The sequence below is a fragment of the Papaver somniferum genome, chromosome 5 (assembly GCF_003573695.1).
Source record: "Papaver somniferum cultivar HN1 chromosome 5, ASM357369v1, whole genome shotgun sequence".
In the NCBI taxonomy this organism is placed as follows: Eukaryota; Viridiplantae; Streptophyta; class Magnoliopsida; order Ranunculales; family Papaveraceae; genus Papaver; species Papaver somniferum.
Genome location: NC_039362.1, coordinates 58,506,857 through 58,529,964, shown reverse-complemented (window position 1 = coordinate 58,529,964; position 23,108 = coordinate 58,506,857). Strand labels below are relative to the sequence as shown.

Here is a 23,108-nt window from a genome sequence, read left to right as displayed (position 1 = left end):
TATAATAAACGACGTCAGCTAAAATCATGAGAAAAATGTGATGGTCCTGCGAAAATTAGAGAGTTTGCGAGATTAACATTTGTAAGATTGCGAGAATGTCGCAAGCCATATCCGAAAATAAAGGACAGATTAGCTCTCATCCACTATGTATTTCCCTATAAATAGTCGTTACGTTGTAAAGAAAGGAGAGAGATCTTTTTGAGTAAGAAACAAGTAAATATGAGAGAGAAAGTCTAGAGCAGAGGTCATTCTTGATTCCTTTATCTTTTCTTGTAAGAACATTCAAAGATTGATCAATAAAATTAAGTGTGTAAATCTAAACATGAGTTGAGTAATAATGAAATCATATGAGGGGTGTAGTGTAGGATTTCCTGCAACTACATCGGGAATGACATCAAATGGGGAAGAGTTCTTTTGAACTTATGCTTAATGGAAATATATTGCGGGAAGTGCGGCTGTGGAATTTTATAGGGGTTATCTTGTATCTTAAAACTCCTTGATGAATGCATTTAGCTTCGGATTTATGATTGCATCTAAATTAAGTTAGTATGTATTTTTTCTTTTAGTCTATGAAATGTCTCTCTTGGAAATTTCATTATGATCCCGTTCTTGTACCTTTGCCAATTTTATTGACAAAAAGGGGGAGAAATATTGTAGTTCACACTCAAATACATATGGTTTTAGGATCATGTGTAAGGGGGAGTGGTTTCCATGATCGAGATGGATTATTGACTAAGGGGGTGATACATATCACCATAGTATTATTGTTGAAGTCGTGATACAATTGGACTTTGATGTTACATAATAGTACTATAACACTGTATAATAATGATCGAGAATCTCGATTTCTCTCATTGTTATAACTACGGATCTTCAACAACGGTGATGCTAAACTTACAATCTTTGGGATCATTGGAGTACTTGGAAGGACGAAGATTTCAGGGAATGTTGAATATTAGACTATGGAATAGGAGCCACTAAAGTTTATCTTTTTTGTATTCCATATGTATTAATAGTTTTGTCACTAAAATTGACAAAGGGGGAGATTGTTAGAGCATATCTCGGTCAACCTCGCATGCGTTGCTATCTCAAGCATGTTTGTCAATGATAGTGATCAAAACTATGAGTCTTGATTTCTAGCCTACATAGCTAAGTCTCGGACTAGGATAGGAAAAGTGTAGTTAAGCTCAAGGACTTCATGGCGATTCATCATACAACGACGAAGATCTATACAAGGAACCGTGGAACTTCATCAACAAAAAGGTATGCGGAGACTTGAACTTATCTATCACTCAAAAATCTATCTATTCTATCTCCTACTTCTTATGAGACAAAAGTCGTATGCTATATAGACTAGATCATACACACTTGACATTTCGAGCTGAGCATTCATTGCTTATCTTTTATCTCGAAATCGTGTGTTGGTAAAGTTTTTCGCTTTAATCAGGTTTATCTTCACCTAGTGACGAAAGTCATGAAAGTTTCAATCACTTTGAGAATTGCTCTGACGTGAATCGGTCTGTAAATAACGGCTACATAGCGTCCTCTGAGAATGTCTCAATGATTGAAATGAGAGTTTAGATTACATAACCATGTATTCCTTGAACCGGAGTTTTCGAACTTTTTTGATCAAGAGAAATCGGGAGGATTGTGGAATTGGCTTGCCAAGTCCGCGAACCCAGTCCACGAACTGTCGGAAATTCTCGACCGAGAATTTCTGCTGGATTTTCCAAAACTCGTTTGTGTGCTTAGTCCGCGAACCCAGTCCGCAAACTGGCGGAAGTTCTCGAACCGAGAATTTCTGTTGAGTTTGGAAAACTCAACCGATTAACTTAAGTCCGCGAATCTGTTTGTGAACTTAAGAGGTTATGATCTAAAGATGTGCTATGAACAAGAAACATTAAATTACTAAGGAATTCTTTATGCAAACCGTGGCTATAATGTTCATGAGCCGATTCAATCGAATAGAATCATCTTTGCTTCAATTGTGTCTTATGTAGTTACATAAGATCTCATAGCAATTGAACAACTCTCTAACTAGTTCATTTGAGTCAATTGAACTAGTTATAGTGAAGAAGAACAAGGTTAATATGAAATGCTCATGTGGCTGACCTTTTGGGTTACTATGTTGAACCAACATGAACGTACACGTTTGGGCATGGTTTTCACGAACCCAGTAAACGTTTACCCAAGTGTGTTTGACAAGCTAAGTTTTCGATCTAACGGTTGAGAAATATTAGCTTGAATCTAAATCAGGTTTTCATCTAACGGCGAATAAGGATTGCTTTGTACCTAAGGTAAAACCATGATTTGAAGGCTATATAAAGGAGACATCTAGCATTGAGAAAACCTAATCCCCACACGTATGTATGCTACTAGTGCGCTCGCTAGAGTCGATCTCTATTAAACTTTGATTTTCTTCTCTAAAATCAGGTTAACGACTTAAAGACTTCATTGGGATTGTGAAGCCAGACCGATACTACTTTATCGTAGTTGTGTGATCTGATCTTGCATCTTCTATCGTACGAGTACAATCGATTGATTGGCTTGAGATCGTGAGAGTTCTCCGATAGGCAAGATAAAGAAGTCACAAACATCTTCGTCTCACTGTTTGTGATTCCTCGACAATCCGCTTGTGTAGTCAGGAAGGATTGTAGTGAGGTGATTGATTAATCTAGGTTGTTCTTCGGGAATATAAGACCGGATTATTAATTGGTTCATGTTCACCTTGATTTTATATCTTAAGACGGAACAAAACCTAGGGTTTATCTGTGGGAGACAGATTTATCCTTTGATAGACTTTTTTGTGTGAGACAGATCTGTTTATTATCAAGTCTGTGATTTTGGGTTACAACAACTCTTGGTTGTGGGTGAGATCAGCTAAGGGAATCAAGTGCGCAGTATCCTGCTGGGATCAGAGGCGTAGGAGTACAACTGTACCTTGTATCAGTGGGAGATTAATAGGGGTTCAATTATAGTCCAGTCCGAAGTTAGCTTGGAGTAGGCTAGTGTCTGTAGCGGCGTAATACAATGTGTATTCAATCTGGACTAGGTGCCGGGGTTTTTTTGCATTTTTGGTTTCCTCGTTAACAAAATTTCTGGTGTCTGTGTTATTTCTTTTCCGCATTATATTTGTTATATAATTGAAATAATACAGGTTGTGCTTTCGTGATCATCGATTGGAAATCCAACCTTTGGTTGTTGATTGATATTGATTGATCCTTGGACATTGGTCTTTGGTATCGTCCAAGTTATCTCTCTTTGATAAAGACTCGCAGGTTTCTATTTGCTTGAGTAAAGATCAAATTTAGAGATTGAGATAATAACTCCTTGAGATACTTTTTATCTAGATTAAGTCTGACTGTCTAGTTGACTCTCTAGCAAAGTATTTCGGAGTTAGTCCATATAGATTGTTAAGCGAAATATTGGGTGGTGTTGTTAGACCCCCACTTTTTCAGAAAACCATATTGATTACCATTGTTGTATGTGTAATCTTGTGCTCCGTACATGTTATTTCCGTTAGGAAACATGACGACTCAAAAAAAAAACCTAAAAAATAAATAAATAAGCTAAACAAATAACAAATCAATTAGCAACTGCTCCCCGGCAGCGGCGCCAAAATTTGTTGGGTCGTAGGCTCAACAAAGTAATAAATATATTTCCCACTAATTAACTGGTAATATAGCGGTAGTAAGAGATCGTTCCCACACAGAGCTGTGTAATTGATAGGTTATTTGAAATAGCAAAATAAAATAAATAACAAATGGGTTTTGGTTGTAAGATAATTATAAAGACAATAAGAAGAAAGGGATGATTTAGGAATCCTTCCCCGTTACCAAGCGTTAACAGGATTAGAATACTTATCTATCTTCCGTTAGAACAATTCATCACCAGCCGTAGAATAGCAGGTACGCTTAGCTATCCCCAAAACTCCTTGTATCACCGGATAACAAGTACGCTTAGTCACCTAATTCTATTCAACTGAGCCTCCTTGAGGTACGCTTACAAGGTGTAACTCAATGAACGCTTTAGGTTTTGTGAATTTAGGTTTGATTCCAGCAGTTAAACTCAGTACGCTCGGTTCACTTACTGGTGTTGTTTCCACACACGATTACTTTACAGAATCCCTCTGCAAGGTCTCATTTTCTCTACTTATGTAGGAGATGTACGACAATTACGGATCGCTCAACTCACTACTACCAATAGAATGATCAATAGACTAATCTAGTTGCGCACCTAAACCAATCTAAGAATCAATCATAAACCCTAGATATAATGAAAACAAACGATGATGATTAAAACCTCAAATAGAATTGTATTATTAATAAAGCTTCACTCTTGGAACATTGAATTCATCCTTAATCAGCAAAGTATTTAGTTTCTCATGATTACACAATTACCCGGTTCCCCCTAAAGGAGTAAACCCTAAAATATTGATGAAGAACAAAAGTATAATATGAGATGATCGATTCCATGACCTAATACCTTTTTATAGGTTTATATTACTTGGTCTCCAAGTGTTAGAGCATAGCTCGGCCGGCCTCGCATGCGTTGCTATCTCAAGCATGTTTGTCAATTTTAGTGATCAAAACTATGACTCTTGATTTCTAGCCTACATAACTAAGTCTCGGACTAGGATAAAAAAGTGTAGTTGAGATCAAGGACTTCATGGAGATTCATCATACAACGATGAAGATCTACTCAAGGAACCGTGGAACTTCATCAACAAAAAGGTATGTGGAGACTTGAACTTATCTATCACTCAAAAGTCTATCTCTTCTATCTCCTACTTCTTATGAGACAAAAGTCGTATGCTATATAGACTGGATCATACATATTTGATATTTCGAGCCGAGTATATCTCGCCTATCTATATCTCGAAATCATGTGTTGGTAAAGCGTTTCGCTTTGATCAATTTTATCTTCACCTAGTGACGAAAGTCATGAAAAGTTTTAATTACTTTGAGAATTGCTCTGACGCGAAACGGTCTGTGAATAACGGCTATATAACGTCCTCTGAGAATGTCTCAATGATTGGAATGAGAGTTTAGATTAAATAGCCATGTATTCCTTAATCCGAAGTTTTCGAACTTTGTTGATTGAGAGAAATCGGAGGAATTGGCTTTGCCAAGTCCGCGAACCCAGTACGCGAACTGACGGAAGTTCTCGTACCGAGAATTTCTACTGGGATTTTCCAAAAAACTCGTTTGCGTGTTAGTCCGTGAACTGGCGAAAGTCTCTTTGCCGAGATTTTCTGCTGAGTTTGGAAAACTCCACCGGTTGTCTTAAGTCCGCGAACTTGTTTATGAGCTTAAGTGGTTATGATCTAAAGATGTGCTCTGAACATGAAACTTAAATTACTAAGGAATGCTTTATGCAAACCGTGGCTAGAAAGTTCATGAGCCGATTCAATCGAATCGAATCATCTTTGTTTCAATTGTGTCTTGTGTATTATATAAGATCTCATAGCAATTGAAAAACTCTTTAACTAGTTCATTTGAGTCAATTGAACTAGTTATGGTGAAGAAGAACAAGTTTAATATGAAATGCTCATATGGTTAACCTTTTGGGTTACTATATTGAACCAACATACACGTAGGGCATGGTTTTCGCAAACCCAGTAAACGTCTACCCAAGTGTGTGTGACAAGTTAAGTTTTCGATCTAACAGTTGAGAAATATTAGCTTGAATCTAAATCAGGTTTTCATCTAACGGTGAATATGGATTGCTTTGTAACTAAGGAAAAACCCTGATTTGAAGGCTATATAAAGTAGTCATCTAGCATTGTGAAAAATTAATCCCCACACATCTGTGTGATATTAGTGCGCTCGCTAAAGGCGATTCTCCTTTAACCTTTGGTTTTCTTCTCTAAAACCAGGTTAACGACTTAAAGACTTCATTGGGATTGTGAATCCAGACCGATACTACTTTTATCGTAGTTGTGTGATATAATCTTGCATCTTCTATCGTACGAGTATAATCGATTGATTGGCTTGAGATCGTGAGAGTTCTCCGATAGGCAAGATAAAGAAGTCACAAACATCTTCGTCTCATTGTTTGTGATTCCTCGACAAACCACCTGTGTAGTCAGGAAGGATTGTAGAGAGGTGATCCATTAATCTAGATTGTTCTTCGGGAATATAAGACTGGATTATCAATTGGTTCATGTTCACCTTGATTTCATATCTTAAGACGGAACAAAACCTAGGGTTTATCTGTGGGAGACAGATTTATCCTTTGATAGACTTTTCTGTGTGAGACAGATTTGTTTATTACCAAGTCTGCGATTTTGGGTTGCAGCAACTCTTGGTTGTGGGTGAGATCAGCTAAGGGAATCAAGTGCGCAGTATCCTGCTGGGATCAGAGGCGTAGGAGTACAACTGTACCTTGGATCAGTGGGAGACTGATTGGGGTTCAACTATAGTCTAGTCCGAAGTTAGCTTGGAGTAGGCTAGTGTCTGTAGCGGCTTAATACAGTGTGTATTCAATCTGGACTAGGTCCCGGGGTTTTTCTGCATTTGCGGTTTCCTCGTTAACAAAACTTCTGGTGTATGTGTTATTTCTTTTCTGCATTATATTTTATATAATTGAAATAATACAGGTTGTGCATTTGTGATCATCAATTGGAGATCCAACCTTTGGTTGTTGATTGATATTGATTGATCCTTGGACATTGGTCTTTGGTACCGTCCAAGTTATTCCTTGTATTTGATAAAGACTCGCTATTTTTTTTAGCTTGAGTAAAAATCAAATCAAGAGAGAGATATTAATTTCTTGAGATACTTTTATCTAGATTGAGTCTGACTGTCTAGTTGATTCTCTAGCAAAGTATTTCGGAGTTAGTCCATACAGATTGCTAAGCGAAATATTGAGTAGTGTTGTTAGACCCACGCTTTTTCAATTGGTATCAGAGCAGGCAAACACGTTTAAGACCTCATAAGTCTGTGTTTGTAGAGATCTGACTATATGGACCATAAAGTCTCAATTGACGCTTCACCAGGTTTAAAAAACAACCGTATGAAAAGGTCTGATAAAATGGTTAATCTTCAAAAGAGATTGGAAGAACAAATCTGGATCTATTCTGGTCTAGTTGCAGAAATTGCAACTCTTAAGGATTTGATATCTATTAAGAATCTCTCGTTGAATCTGAGAGATTCCAGTTGTTCCTTTCTAAAGAATTGTCATCTTTCAGATAATGCTCAATGATCATTTGTTGAGAAAACTGATGTGACTAAGAACCATTCAGACAAATGCCAAGGGTCTGGATTTTATGGATGCTCATCCGATCATCCTCGACGACCCTGTACATCGTCTTTAAAGAGTCTGGAGGCTGCAAGTAATTCTTGTAAGAATACTGTGCAACCTTGTGTTACTCAAAAGGGACGTACAATACTATCAGAAAATTCTGTACAGAAAAGTATCGATGGTATAGGCAATCTTACTTCTTGTCCTACTTCCTCTCTTCGATGGTGTAGTGACAGTCGTTGTGGGACTTTTCTACATGTGTTAGGCGATTCCTCCTTGTGTGTATCTTCTATCTTCTCCAAACGTGGAAAAGACTCTACAACCAAGAAAAAAAGACATCTTTCAATTGTTTGTTATTCGTCTCATTCAGAACCAGGAAACATTGATATAACTCTGAGCAAATCCTCTTGGAAAAAATCAATGAATGATGAGTTAGATCAACTTCATACACAAGTTGTGTGGAACCGTGTATCATGCAAGTCCAATGTCTATAATGAAGGTTCTAAATGGGTATCCAGGAATGAGAGAGATTGTTTAAACACCTTCATAAATAATCTCAGGCTCATTTCTCAAGGACACTCACGTGTTGAAGAATTTGAGTTTAAAGAAATGATTGTTTCTATTGAATGCCTTTTAGCTTTTCAGCCTACTTATAATTTTCGCAGGTCCTACGTGACAAGTACTTCAGGGAACAAAAGAAGAAGAATATCTGCACATGTGCCTTACCTTAGAAAGTCACTATGGGATAAACAAGGGGAGCTTTTTGATCCCATCATGTCTTCCTAACCCTAGACGTTCGCATCCCCATGTTTGTCTTAAGAAAATGGGGATTTGCATCTTGTGGCTCAAGAAGTGTATTTTTGGTTATTTTTTTCTCTATATAAATCTCTAAAAATACAAAAGCTTTTGTTTTTCTAGGGTTTCAGTCGTTCACGGACGGTGTATCTCAAAATCTTTTGTTCCATGGCACCTGTTACTAGATGCAGCACAAGCAGGAATGCAACTCTGGCAGCTAACGTACATCGGTGTACTGGGATCCCCTCCACAAGTTTGAAGAAAGTGAAGGCTACAATTAATGGTAAAAATCCTTCCTCAAACTGGTTCTTGTTGTCTTATCAAAGTGATGTAAACTTCAGTAACCTGGTAAAAGAATTTATCAGCAAAAGAAACAACTTAAAATCTCGGATCACTGCATCCTTAGAACATATAATTCACTATGAACGAATGTTGTCTCAATCTACAAACACTGCACGAAAACTGGAAAAAGAACTTAGTAAGTTGACAGTGTTTTCAAAAGATTTGGAGGAGTTGAATGATCCTATTGTCAATGGATTTTTCAATAACGAGAAGGAGTTCTCTGAAGAAGCTTTGAAAGAGATTATTAATACCTAGTAAGTCTTCTCTTTGGATTGGTTGGAATAATAACTAGTTCTTTGAATAACTATGATTGTGACTACACATAGCTATTTTTGTTTTCATCTTCTTATGTTATTTTTTTAGGTTTATTGGTTATTAAATTCTAAAAATATTTGGAGGATGATGTTATTGCAGTATTGATCTTTATGATTTTGTGATATTGCAATTTGATTATGGGATATGTATTGTTTGCGACCGTGAACTTGAAGGTCCCATATGCGGTCAAAAGTAAAGTCGTTCATGAATTGGTATTCGTATTGATGAAAGGACGAATGGACTTTTGACAATTACAAAAGTTATGCCTATGCAGTCATGTATTTGATGGAAAATAGGATACAATCTTTTGTTTGACAAGGATAAAGTCTATTATGTCGTTATGATGGAAAATAGAATAGATCCTTGTATGTTATCTACGGTATTGATCTTCATTGATCCATTTTGTTATGTATTACCGTGAAGGCTCCATTGTGTGTCTTATGTTGAGCACGATACAACTAAGTCGATTATTCTTATTGGTTTTGTTGGTTGTTCCATAAGATGCTATATGTTGAGCATTATGAACTAAATTAATCATCTTGGTTGGTTATTTAGTTATTTGCTCTTAAAGTCTTCTTTTGTCGAGCAAAATCTTTTGACAATTAAATTGATTACTTTTGTGATTAGTTTGGTTGTTTGTATTCCAATTAGATTAATTGTGGGTTCTCTTGTAATTAGTCTAGTTGAGTTTTCGTATATTCCACAAATCCTTGTGTCGAGTATATGAATGGATATACTAATCATATTCTATTGGTTAATGTAGTCGTATATTTCGTAAGGTTTTTCCTTATGTTGAGTATGTGAACGATTAAGTTAGTCATCTCCATATGATTACCTTAGTCGTAGCTCCGTAAGTTTGCTTATGTTGAGCACTTTCAATTAAATTGATCACTTTTGTTGTTTGATGTAGTTGCGTTGTAAGAACCCTCAAGCTCGTCAACGCTGTTAGACCAGTCAAGAGACGTATTAACCGATAATAAGTCGATTAATTTAACACGAAAATTAATTAATAGAAATTAATCTAACAACGATCTAGATACGAAATTAGCACCATTGGATATATCTCAAATAGTTATGCGAAAAGGACTACTTGGACGTATGATTCGGATATCGGATGAAAAAGATAATGCACTCGGAAGTCGGTAACAATATTAGTCAACAATCTTGAGTGTTGACCACGCAAGTCAAATCAGAGTTGACCATTAGTTGACCCTTGGGTGGGCTTATAGTTAGTACCCAATTAGAAGTGTATTTCATGGGCTTTGCTTCTAGTATTAGCTGGACCCGTTAATGGTACTAAATGCATTAACTTAGACCAAGTGTTTAGATTATGAACGGTTTTTTGGGACCATGGGTTTTTTGAGGGGACCATGATTTGATTAGGCCACCTTCCCTATAATTATAAGGAGTGTCCTAAATGGTGGAGATGACTAGTTTACCCTTTTACCTAATTAAAATTATAACTAATCTACAACTTCTTCTTTCTTTATTCTACAATTTTTCTTCTTCTCTTCTTCATCAATATATGATCATCTAAACCTGATCGTATATAAATCTAATCAAAATCATCAAATTTTCATCGTCGTCGATTCATTGAGTTTTCATCGTCGATTAATCAATCTTTTATAAACAAACCTATCCATAAATATTTTCCCACAAACCCATTACTTTTAATTCGTTTTTGATTGAAATTTTGAGTCGTAGTCATCAAAATATGTTGAATTTGGAGGTTACAGTAGTAAGTTCGGTTAGGATAATTTTGAAAAAAACCCTAGTTTCACAACCGAACTTTTAAAAATGAAGAACACGAAGAACACTTCGGCTAAGAATTTTTTTTTGCCTAACCGAACACCTGAGTTCGGTTGAGTCGCAAAAATAATTTCAAAACCGAACTCTTCTCTATATAGCCAAATATTGAGTTCGGTTTAATCGCAAAAAAAAAATCATAACTGAACTTTACTCAGAAAACCTATATAATGAGTTCGGTTAACTCACAAAAATAATTTCAAAACCGAACTCTTCTTTGTATAGCCAAATGTTGAGTTCGGTTTAATCGCAAAAAAAAAAAATTTTGCGAACTTACCGAACTCTGTTGTTTAAAGTTCGGTTACAACGTGGTCGAGTCGACTGAACCGAACAAACTCTGTAAACTCAAGCATAGTAGTTCGGTTACATTTGATTTTTCATCAGCTAGCCGAACAAACAAAAACTCCATTAAAGCTCTGGTTCGGTTGCCTGTGATTTTGGATTTATTAACCGAACTGCATTTGCAGAAAGTTCGGTTACATGTTCTTCATATAATCTAACCGAACTTTGTTGACCTGGTTGAAATTTTTTTGTTACAATTTTGAGTTTGAAGATATTTTAGGCCATTTATAACAACATTCACTAAGTTACAGGCATACTTCGGTACCCAGAGGATGTTTTTTCTCCATATTCACCCATCTCAAAATAATTTTTTTCTCCATCTTCTTCATCTTCTATCACTTTAGTCACTCAATAATTATACTTAAAAAAACAATCTATTAATTTAACCTTAATCAGTGATTAATCACACTAACTAATCATTATACAAAAATAATCAGGAGGGTAATTTTGGTATTAATATAAATATTTAGATAAAGGGTGACCTAGAATTACTTCCAATGTATTACCCAAAATAAAACAATGGTCCCAAAAAACCGTTCTAGATTATTTGTATTCCGGTTAGAGGATGTGTTTGAAACCAAATGGAAGTAATAACCATTTCCTTATGACACCTAGAGTAGATGCCTGTCTCTAGGACATTTAGAGAGAGTGGAGTATATAATAATTAGAGGAGTATTGGAGATGAGTAAATTAAATTTGGTAAAGAGTTTCTTTAGAAATAAACGAATCTAAAGTTAGCTAGAGAAAACAGAGAACAGAGAGAGAGAATGGTATAATGGTAGAGAGAGATTCAGTTATGGAAGATGAAGAGCCATTTTATTTTGTGAGGATAGTTGGGGATGGACGGATTGATGGGTGAATTATATTGAGAGATGGATAACACTTGAGTACATGAACAATAAAATTACTGGCTGGTGGGAGAGAAAATATGAGGGATGTTTTGGTCGTGAAAGTGGTGAGTGTTGGTGGGTAGATACAGATGAAGGAAAAATGGATTAAGTGGAATTGTTGATGGACTGATATGATTTGTTGACTAAGTTTCAATTTCGTTCATACCTAAACCGTAAGGTATCATTTTGCTGCTTGGCACCTGCAGATATTTATATCTCTTTATGGTTTTTTTAATATGTCTTTGGGGTAATATTAATTCTTGATTTTTGTATTAGTTAATCAAACTTAAGAGAACATACCTAAGACTAAGGGAATTGTTAAGATAGTTTTACTTAATCTAGAATGGATAGATAGGGAAAGTCTACGAGCTGGTCATTTCTTCTAGAATTAGAATAGTTAGTACAATTAATTAGCTTATCATTAATTTGTGCTAAATTGAATAGACTATAACCTAGATTAGCTAATTATATAAACAAACTCATGACCGGTCAGGGGATTTAGGAACCAGTAGATAAACCTGTCATTTCTATAAATATTCTTTTAGGCAGTACCAAGACGAGCTATGGTGTAAACAGAAAAAAGATTAGAGACAGAGAGTCACCTATAACCATAGAGAGGAAAGTTAAAATGAGGAAGAAAATTGAATAGGTTAATGGAGATAGAGAAATGTTGGGAGAAAAAGACAAATTATACAGAGTAATAGTTGTAATATGGATGCATATATTAATGTAGATATTCATAAACTTATTTAATTGATTATAGAATCAACCTAATTGGAATAGTAAACTCTTAGTTATGTTAAAGATAGAGAATGAGATATCATAAATGGGCTTAGAATAATTAGATAGACTTGTATGATTTCTTGTGTGAGTTATTTTATTAGATTCTTAGACTTCTTATGTGATTAACAGTTAGTCTATGTTAACAACGATCGATTCAAAGGATGTGTCGGTGTATCGTGAATCTCGAGGTAGGCGTGGATTGTCATCAAAAGAGGTGGGAATACTTTAACTCTTTTGAAACCATTGTTATTTCTTTTACAAAAGTTTATGTTTAACAAACTCATACTTTGTCTGTTTTTGCATTTCATACTTTGTTTAGTTTGTATTATGATTGTGTTGTTGATTCTTTGAATCTTTCCATGAATTGGAAAGGACTTGTAATGTTTGTCATTATGAATTGTTATGGAAACTGAGAATTTCCTCGTGTGGTATATAGGATACGCTCCTTCATTTATATCTACATGAATTCAGCTTTTATGCTTATGAGGTGTGGAATTTGGCACTAATATAAACTAATAGGGTGTGGAAGGAGTTGGTCGACACTCACTATAGTATATTGTTTGAAGAAGGAGTTTGTCCATATACGTTGTTTGTGCATTTCCAGTGACTTAGTCACTTTGATGTTTGGGAAAACATGAATTGTTTTCCAAATCTTGCTCATGATTTCTTTAAAGTTAAATGTTATTTCTGCTGGGCACCCCTTTTAGGGATGATGTGCTAACCCATTCCCACTTTCAGTTTCAGTGACAGATCAGAGTTGCGCAGCGAAAGCTTCAAGGGTTGATTTCGCTAGTTGGTTAACTTTTTCTATGTTTATTATATTTCATATTGTATTTGTAAACCAAATGAGTATTGTATATGTATAATTTGAGAGGAGTTCTTGTATATATATTTCTGAGCGGACTAGTTTGGGTTAAGTTTTGTAGCACTCTTAATGGAATGTTTAAGTAAATGATTTAGATTCTTAGTGCCTCTTTATTTAGTTAAATTCTTGGATTAGTCAGCTGCTAGCTTTGGGGGCGCTACATGCGTATTCCAATTAAATTAATCATGGGTTTCTTGTGATTAATTTGGTTGAGTTTTGGATATAGAAAATCATTTCTATGGTTTTTGGTGTCCAATTAAAAATCTTTCTTTTCTTTCGAAATTAAGGTCGCTCTTGTTGTTCTTTCGGGAATGACATCAAATGGGGGAGAGTTCTTTTGAACTTGTGCTTAATGGTTATATCTTGCGGGGTGTGCGGCTGTGGAATTTTATAGGGGTTATCTTGTATCTTTAAACTCCTTGATGAATGCATTTAGCTTCGGCTTTATGATTGCATCTAAATTAAGTTGGTATGTATTTTTCTTTTGGTCTGTGAAATGTCTCTTGTGGAAATTTCATTATGATCCCGTTCTTGTACCTTTGCCAATTTTATTGACAAAAAGGGGGAGAAATATTGTAGTTCACACTCAAATACATATGGTTTTCGGATCATTGTGTAAGGGGGAGTGGTTTCCATGATCGATATGGAGTATTGACTAAGGGGGAGTGATACATATCACCATAGTATTATTGTTGAAGTCGTGATACAATTGGACTTTGATGTTACATAATAGTACTATAACACTGTATAATAATGATCGAGAATCTCGATTTCTCTCATTGTTATAACTACGGATCTTCAACAACGGTGATGCTAAAATTACAACCTTTGGGATCATTGGAGTACTTGGAAGGATGAATATTTCAGGGAACGTTGAAGATTAGACTATGAAATATGAGCCACTAAAGTTTACCTTTTTTGTATTCCATATGTATTAATAGTTTTGTCACTAAAATTGACAAAGTGGGAGATTGTTAGAGCATAGCTCGGTCGACCTCGCACGCGTTGCTATCTCAAGCATGTTTGTCAATGTTAGTGATCAAAACTATGAGTTTTGATTTCTAGCCTACATAGCTAAGTCTCGAACTAGGATAGAAAAGTGTAGTTGAGCTCAAGGACTTCATGGCGATTCATCATACAACGACGAAGATCTACTCAAGGAACCGTGGAACTTCATCAACAAAAAGGTATGTGGAGACTTGAACTTATCTATCACTCAAAAGTCTATCTCTTCTATCTCCTACTTCTTATGAGACAAAAGTCGTATGCTATATAGACTGGATCATACCCATTTGATATTTCGAGCCGAGTATATCTCGCCTATCTATATCTCGAAATCATGTATTGGTAAAGTGTTTCGCTTTGATCAAGTTTATCTTCACCTAGTGACGAAAGTCATGAAAGTTTCAATTACTTTGAGAGTTGCTCTGACGCGAAACGGTCTGTGAATAACGGCTATATAACGTCCTCTGAGAATGTCTGAATGATTGGAATGAGAGTTTAGATTAAATAACCATGTATTCCTTGATCCAAAGTTTTCTAACTTTGTTGATTGAGAGAAACCGGAGGAATTGGCTTTGCCAAGTCCGCGAACTGACGGAAGTTCTTGTACCGAGAATTTCTGCTGGGATTTTCCAAAAAACTCGTTTGCATGTTAGTCCGCGAACTGGCGAAAGTCTCTTTGCCGAGATTTTCTGCTGACTTTGGAAAACTCCACCGGTTGTCTTACGTCCGTGAACTTGTTTGTAAGTTTAAGTGGTTATGATCTAAAGATGTGCTCTGAACATGAAACTTAAATTACTAAGGAATGCTTTATGCAAACCGTGGCTACAAATTTCATGAGCCGATTCAATCGAATCGAATCATCTTTGTTTCAATTGTGTCTTGTGTAGTTACATAAGATCTCATAGCAATTGAACAACTCTTAAATTAGTTCATTTGAGTCAATTGAACTAGTTATGGTGAATAAGAACAAGGTTAATATGAAATGCTCATATGGTTAACCTTTTGGGTTACTATGTTGAACCAACATACACGTACACGTTTGGGCATGGTTTTCGCAAACCCAGTAAACGTCTACCCAAGTGTGTGTGACAAGTTAAGTTTTCGATCTAACGGTTGAGAAATATTAGCTTGAATCTAAATCAGGTTTTCATCTAACGGTGAATATGAATTGATTTGTAACTAACGCAAAACCCTGATTTAAAGGCTATATAAAGGAGACATCTAGCATTGTGCAAAACTAATCCCCACACGTCTGTGTGATACTGGTGCGCTCGCTAGAGTCGATTCTCCTTTAACCTTTGGTTTTCTTCTCTAAAACCAGGTTAACGACTTAAAGACTTCATTGGGATTGTGAAGCCAGACCGATACTACTTTTATCGTAGTTGTGTGACCTGATCTTGCATCTTCTATCGTACGAGTACAATCGATTGATTGGCTTGAGATCGTGAGAGTTCTCCGATAGGCAAGATAAAGAAGTCACAAACATCTTTGTCTTACTGTTTGTGATTCCTCAACAAACCGCATGTGTAATCAGGAAGGATTGTAGAGAGGTGATTGATTAATATAGGTTGTTCTTCGGGAATATAAGACCGGATTATCAATTGGTTCATGTTCACCTTGATTTCATATCTTAAGACGGAACGAAACCTAGGGTTTATATGTGGGAGGCATATTTATCCTTTGATAGAATTTTCTGTGTGAGACAGATTTGTTTATTATCAAGTCTGCGATTTTGGGTTGCAGCAACTCTTGGTTGTGGGTGAGATCAGCTAAGAGAATCAAATGCGCAGTATCATGCTGGGATCAGAGGCGTAAGAGTGCAACTGTACCTTGGATCGGTGGGACACTGATTGGGGTTCAAGTATAGTCCAGTCCGAAGTTAGCTTGGAGTAGGCTAGCTTGAGGTTCAACTATAGTCCAGTCCGAAGTTAGCTTGGGTTCAACTATAGTCCAGTCCGAAGTTAGCTTGGAGTAGCTTGGGTTAATACAGTGTGTATTCAATCTGGTCTAGGTCCCGGGAGTTTTCTGCATTTGCGGTTTCCTCGTTAACAAAACTTCTGGTTTCTGTGTTATTTCTTTTCCGCATTATATTTTATATAATTGAAATAATAGAGGTTGTGCGTTCGTGATCATCAATTGGAAATCCAACCTTTGGTTGTTTATTGATATTGATTGATCCTTGGACATTGGTCTTTGGTACCGTCCAAGTTACTCCTTTTATTTGATAAAGACTCGCTATTGTTTTTAGCTTGAGTAAAAATCAAATCAAGAGAGAGATATTAACTCCTTGAGATACTTTTATCTTGATTGAGTATGACTGTCTAGTTGATTCTCTAGCAAAGTATTTCGGAGTTAGTCCATACAGATTGCTAAGCGAAATATTGGGCGGTGTTGTTAGACCCCACTTTTTCACCAAGTATTTAGTTAGGTTTAGGAACCCTACCCAAAAATATGACCTAACGACTCCAAACGTGACCTTAGGCCTTCCAAAGTGTAAATACACGTTTCCTACTACCTAAATTCGCGAACCCAGTCCGCAAACTTCAAAATCTAGCAGAAATTTTGGGAATTAAGTCTGCGAACCCGGTTCGCGGACTTCTCTGTCTTCGGTATTCAATAAAAACTGTTTTGGCCACAACTTCTTCATCTGAACTCGGAATGACCTCATTCTTTTGTCATTATTTTTATCTTTCAATTCTCTTCAAGATGATGATGACAAATCCTTAATTTGAATGAGTTAAGATCGGTCTTTGGCCCTTCTCTTAATTTTGAGCGTTTTGCTCCTTTTCGTCGCATTTGTTCCACTTCTCTTGGACTTGGGCGCTTGGATACTTGGGGTACTTCTCTTCTTAGCTCTTTTCAGTACTTTGTAGCTCCTTTTTGGATGATTCACCTATTAGAGGCAAATAAGAGAAAACCAGAGTAATAATACGAATACATGCAAGAATAATAGCTAAAAAAGGTATGGAATGGATACTAAAATCATATGAATTATGCACTTATCAATTCTCTTTATCGCTGTAGGTTTCCTATTCAAGATCACTGAAGTTCCTTTTCATTATGGGCACCCGATATTTATGAGGGTTCACCCACCCCAGTGACAACATTCCTTTCTATTGCGCCTAAAATCTCTATTTCTGCAAATGCGTCACGTCTTTCTATTTATGGTTCATATGGAACTACATTGCAACAAATCTTCTTTTTCTGCAGCATTGCTTCTATGATCTTAGGAGCACTGGCCGCCATGGCCCAAACGAAAGTCAAAAGACTTCTAGCTCGTAGTTCGATTGGACATGTAGGTCATATTTGTACTGGTTTCTCATGTGGAACCATAGAAGGAATTCAATCACTACTAATTGGTCTCTTTATTTATGCATCAATGACCATAAATGCATTCGCCATAGTTCCAGCATTACGGCAAACCCGTGTCAAATATATAGCGGATTTGGGCGCTCTAGCCAAAACGAATCCTATTTTGGCTATTACCTTTTCCATTACTATGTTCTCATACGCAGGAATACCCCCTTTAGCCGACTTTTGTAGCAAATTCTATTTGTTCTTCGCCGCTTTAGGTTGTGGGGCATACTTCCTAAGGAATAGTGACTAGCGTTATAGGTTGTTTTTATTATATATGCTTAGTTAAAAGAATATTTTTTGATACACCTAGGACATGGATTCTATATGAACCAATGGATCGTAACAAGTCCTTACTACTAGCAATGACTTCTTCTTTCATTACTTCATCCTTTGCATATCCCTCTCCTTTGTTCTCAGTGACTCATCAAATGGCACTCAGTTCATATCTTTAAGTTCGATCATTGAGACAAGGTTCAAAGAAAGGGTTTGATATTTGTGGATAAAGATTATTGTAAACACCCATAATGAAAATATACATTGATTCCACAAAGAAAGAGTCAAAGGGAACTGATCAAATTTCAAAGTGATCAGCACAACTAAGGAGTAATAAAGAATAACCTCCTTACCTCGTTGGAAACCGATGAAGACTACGGGAGATCAGCTCTTTTTTTTGTTTCTTCAGCTTGATCTCTCTTTTTTGAATGCAGCTATTTTGCTCAAATAAGTTGTAAGGGCCAAGGAACTGCATCAAGTCTAAAGAATAGAAGGTGTTTAGTGTCTCAAGATGTCCAGTATCTAGAATGTGACGAATTGCAGGTTTCAGCATTTTTTTATGGATATACTATCGGAACTATTTTTCAAATTGTCATGGATTTAGAGCTAATAACTATAATTAAGCCTAATTTACTTTGAATCAAGAGCAAAAAAAAAAAAGGTAAATGAATAAAGACGGAGTAATTTACAAACTAATGCAAACTCGCATGGTCCGAATGCAGTACCATTACCTTTTCAGCAAATAATTTGATTTCTTCAGGCAAGTTCCAAGAGATTTTCCTAGTTCTTCCAACAGTAAACCACCTGATTCCCGTGATTCCCGTGTTGAAGAAGCCAAGCTAATACGATCTTCCGCATCCATACGAAGAATAAGAAGCGCCGAGTAATTGAAATAAAGTACTTCAACAAAAATGACCGTAATAAGGATAATCTTTCTGCCATTCAAACAATAATAACATACACTGAAGCACTTGTAAAGATCAAAAATCATCATGTCACTGTCCTTAGAAGATCAGAAAATACTTTTTATTGAACACTACCGTTTCCCATTGGTACCTTCGACTCACCTAGGCTTTGCAATGATGACATCCTTTGGAGACATAACGTAGTACATCGGTGCATTCCCAGCAGCCCACTGACCATCTACATAGTTGTTACCTGCATTTCCATGCGAGCGTTACAACTGTTCTTGGGGTCCTAATGAGTCGACTGCAATTTTATGCCGAAACCCTTAATACCTGAAGACTTACCAACCATCTCACCCATTTTGCAGATGATGTTTGCAAGCAAGAGGTCGCACAATCACCATCGCCTTTACTGCCAATACCATCCATCCCTGCAGCTACAATTTCTCCATTACAAATACACATCACAAAACACCTTCCCAACAAATTTCTTTCGGAAGCAAAACAAACTAAAAACTATCATTAATTCATGCCATCTTCCATTTTCTTATCAATTGTCTCAGACCCATGCGCAACCACAGTAAAACCCATATCATTCATCATTACTGATTTCTCAACATCCACAGCTGCAGCTTCAAGAATATGGCATCAGATTCAAACCCCTCCATTGATTTTTTTTGTCAATAACAACCATCAGCAGAACCCATCCTCTATTCCTTCTTCTTTACCTGAATTCCTCTATTTGCCATGAAAGAAGGAAAATTAAAAAATCGATTAAATACAAATTAGAGTGACAAAACTCGATTTGAAAGGAAACCCAATTCATATAAGAGTATCAATTATTACATTTCAACACAATTTCTAAAATCCCCAAATTTATGAAACCCTGAGTTTTCAGTTTAGCTAAAATTCATGAAAAAAACTGAAACTTAAGTAGGAAATATAAGAATGATCCATGCCTAACTCAGTAATAATCACTAATTTCTCCAGGTACTGATTAATTTTGATCGAAACTTATAAAAAAAATTGATCAAAGTATTTGGTATTTATCACTCTTAGATGTAACAGGGGATGAAGAAGAAGGAGACGGTGGTGATGGTCGTTGTACTGGTAGTGAAGATGAGTGAAACTTTTAGCATCTCTGTTGTGTCTCTTCTTCTCATTCGACTTCGCCCCCCTGAATCACAAAATTAAGCTGCCGCTAAAACCTAGAACACACATGAGAGGATTTGAGAAGAGAGGAGAAGGATCGGAAGAAGATAAACAAAATAAAAAGAATTATTAAAATATACAGAACTAGTCATAAAAACCCAAGGTGACCAAACTTGTGGTACAAAAACCCCATTCAAATGTTGGGATCAATTAAAACTCCATCTTAAACAAAATTGATACAAAAACCCCCAAATTTTTAAAAGGTGATAGAAAAACCCCAAATTTCAAAATTGGTTTCATCAAAATTCTTTGTGGTTTTTGAGTTACTTTTATTTTGATGGGGTTTTTGTGTTACTTTTGTTTTGATGGGTTTTTTATAGATGGATAGTGACACCTTTAGGGTTATAACTCGCGGACCGTAAAATATATGCACAAAAAGATACAGTATATACGGGCTCAATTTAGCCTAAACAGAATCGCCCGATCTCGGCCACAACGCCAAATTTTGGTGTTTCTTCTAAGTACATTAAGGCCAAAAAAAAAATCGGTGAGATCATATTAGATAGCTTATAGATTTCTTGGCTAGTCTGGGTACTAGAGTAATTAATTGGGCATGTTGCTAGAAGATAAAAAAGAGTGATAAAAGAGAACATCCCATATCCAATTATTTTACATAATGGCTAATTAACTGATGATTAATCAAAATAAAGTAAAAAATAGTTAATCTTGATTTATCTTCAAAACATAAAAAAATCGATTCTTTTTTTAAAAAACTCTGCACATAATTGGTTTATGTTCGTTCCTTCATAGATTATGGGTTGAGTTTTTCGATTCACCAATTAAACCCATAATCGGTTTTTGATAACTTATATATAAACTAATTTTATATGCACACATAGACCGATTCGTAAATTTCAAAGTACATTTACGAATTCCGTATACATAATTTGTTTACACGATACATATATAAAAACCGATTCCTGACATTGCAAAAAGGAATCAGTTTTTATAAGTGGTCATGTAATCCGATTCTAGACCACAAAATACACAGAAAAATGAACATTTTTTCCACCAAGAAATGATTTATGTGGACCCTTAAATATTTTGATTGGGGGCATAGCAGTTAACAAATCAAAGGTTGTATAATCGGATTATGTGAACATACATATAATCCGACTCTAACAAGGATATCTACATAAGTTGATTCCTAAAATTATAGATCTGGTTACTTTACCAGTTGCTTCCTAAAATGTTGCATCTGAACTGAAATTTGTTCGCTCACATTAAACATACAAGGATATCTACATAAGTCGATTATAGATAAATTCCGCAGCCTCTTAATTCTTTCAACATTATTAGATATGTTTTGAAATTTAAATAAGTCGATCTTGAGACAAATTGTCGACTCTAAAATTCTCTCGATCTTATTGAGTACATGCATAAAAAACTACATAATTCAACTTAGAATAATTCATCCAAATCTATAATTTTCGACCTTTACTGCGAGCTAGTGCATTCCATATATTGAGGAAGGAATTTATGGTCGATTTGTGACGCTGAATGTGGAAGGCTTACTTGGGGTGATCTCCTAGTTCCTATTGGGTGGAAATTGATGAGGTTGGTCCATGGATTTTGCTTCCTTTTGCCACATCTTTCTTAAAGTGTTGAAGGAGAAGCATCAAGTTTTTTGCATCACTCAGCTTGATCCTTAAGTTTTCCTGGGGATTTAAGAGGATGTGATCCTAAAAGAGTCGTCGATAATTGCAATACATACTAAATATGACCAACTTCCCATCTTACCTCATCGACGTTCTGGACCGTATATTATTTCTTTAGACTCATTGAATATTCTTTGAGATTTACACTAGTCGATTCCAAGATGATTTCATCCGTCTTTATTATCTGTTTGATCCATTGGATATGCTTAAGTATCTCATTCACGTAAATTATTTAGATATATATATATATTGTGACGAGGTTGGTAACACTTCTTCTACTTCATTCATTCTTCGGGTTTGTTTTCATTAGATATTATTTGATATACATGCTTAAAGAAATATTTCATTTATTTTCGTATGCTTACAAATCTACTTAAGTTATTTACGAAGCAAGTTCGTGTGTCTCCATAATTTGTCTTTCATCACACATGCTTAATGATTTACACAAATAAACTCCAAGATAATTTTATGTGGTAATAAAACTCATTTAATCTTAGTTTACATTCTTTGACATCTACAATAATTGATTCGTAAAAAAATTCACTTGAAAAGTATAACAAATAACAATGAATCTAGTTTGGTTGTATTATATAAAATTAGATACCCTCCCAATAAACTGGCACACCGCGTTAGCAATATTGGTAAATTTTCTTTCTAAAGACTTATGTCGCTAATTAAAAAAATTCGGTGAAGATTTCTTAAGGACATCGCAGAACACTTTTAACGACTCACTATAGGTGATGAAACTTTTTATGCCGCTGAATTCTTTTTGCAACGAAGAAATTGGTTTTCGTGACTCAATATTTTGCCACTAAAAGCGACTTTTCTTGTAGTGATTTTTACCATAGTTGGGTGTGGTTGTTATACCGGGGTATTGGTATGGTGGTCTACGACAACATGCGGCGTGGAAACACCCCATGTGAAAAGTTAGAGTTGGCACGGTCACAGAAGTTAGGAGAGATAGTGGGTGCAATATAAAAGGCATTTCCAGAAACTTCCCTAAATTATCTCGCACTATCCCACCATCTCCACCTCTCCATAACTCACGACTTCCACAACTTATGAGATTGGTATTGTGTATTATAAACTACTATAAATAGGCTATTTATCCTATTTAGAAGACAGAACAAGCTTTCATATCCAAAAGCTCTGTATTCTTCCCAGTTTTAAATACCCAACACATACAATTCAATACCATTGTCAATTTCTCAAACTTTTTTTCTTCCCTCCCCTAAGATCAACCCATCTTCCTCCCCATCGTGACCGAAGCAGGACGGAACGACTACTATTGAAAAAGCGGGGGTGTAACAACCCC

General features: G+C 35.9%; 1 protein-coding gene across 2 annotated transcripts; it reads right to left on the bottom strand.

The window, feature by feature from the left end:
- Positions 1–18,139: 18,139 nt before the first annotated feature.
- Positions 18,140–20,171, bottom strand: LOC113281653. 2 transcript variants are annotated; one of them, XM_026530439.1, is made up of 5 exons: positions 19,770–20,171; positions 19,257–19,661; positions 19,086–19,176; positions 18,750–18,953; positions 18,140–18,498 (listed from the first exon to the last, which is right to left on the bottom strand). In XM_026530439.1, the coding sequence occupies exons 2-5, from the start codon at positions 19,282–19,284 to the stop codon at positions 18,462–18,464; spliced, it is 360 nt and encodes a 119-aa protein (XP_026386224.1). In that variant the 5' UTR covers positions 19,285–19,661; positions 19,770–20,171; the 3' UTR covers positions 18,140–18,461. The 2 variants fall into 2 exon arrangements, with proteins under 2 accessions (XP_026386224.1, XP_026386225.1); XM_026530440.1 differs by having other exon boundaries at positions 19,269–20,171.
- Between the last annotated feature and the right edge of the window lie 2,937 nt (positions 20,172–23,108).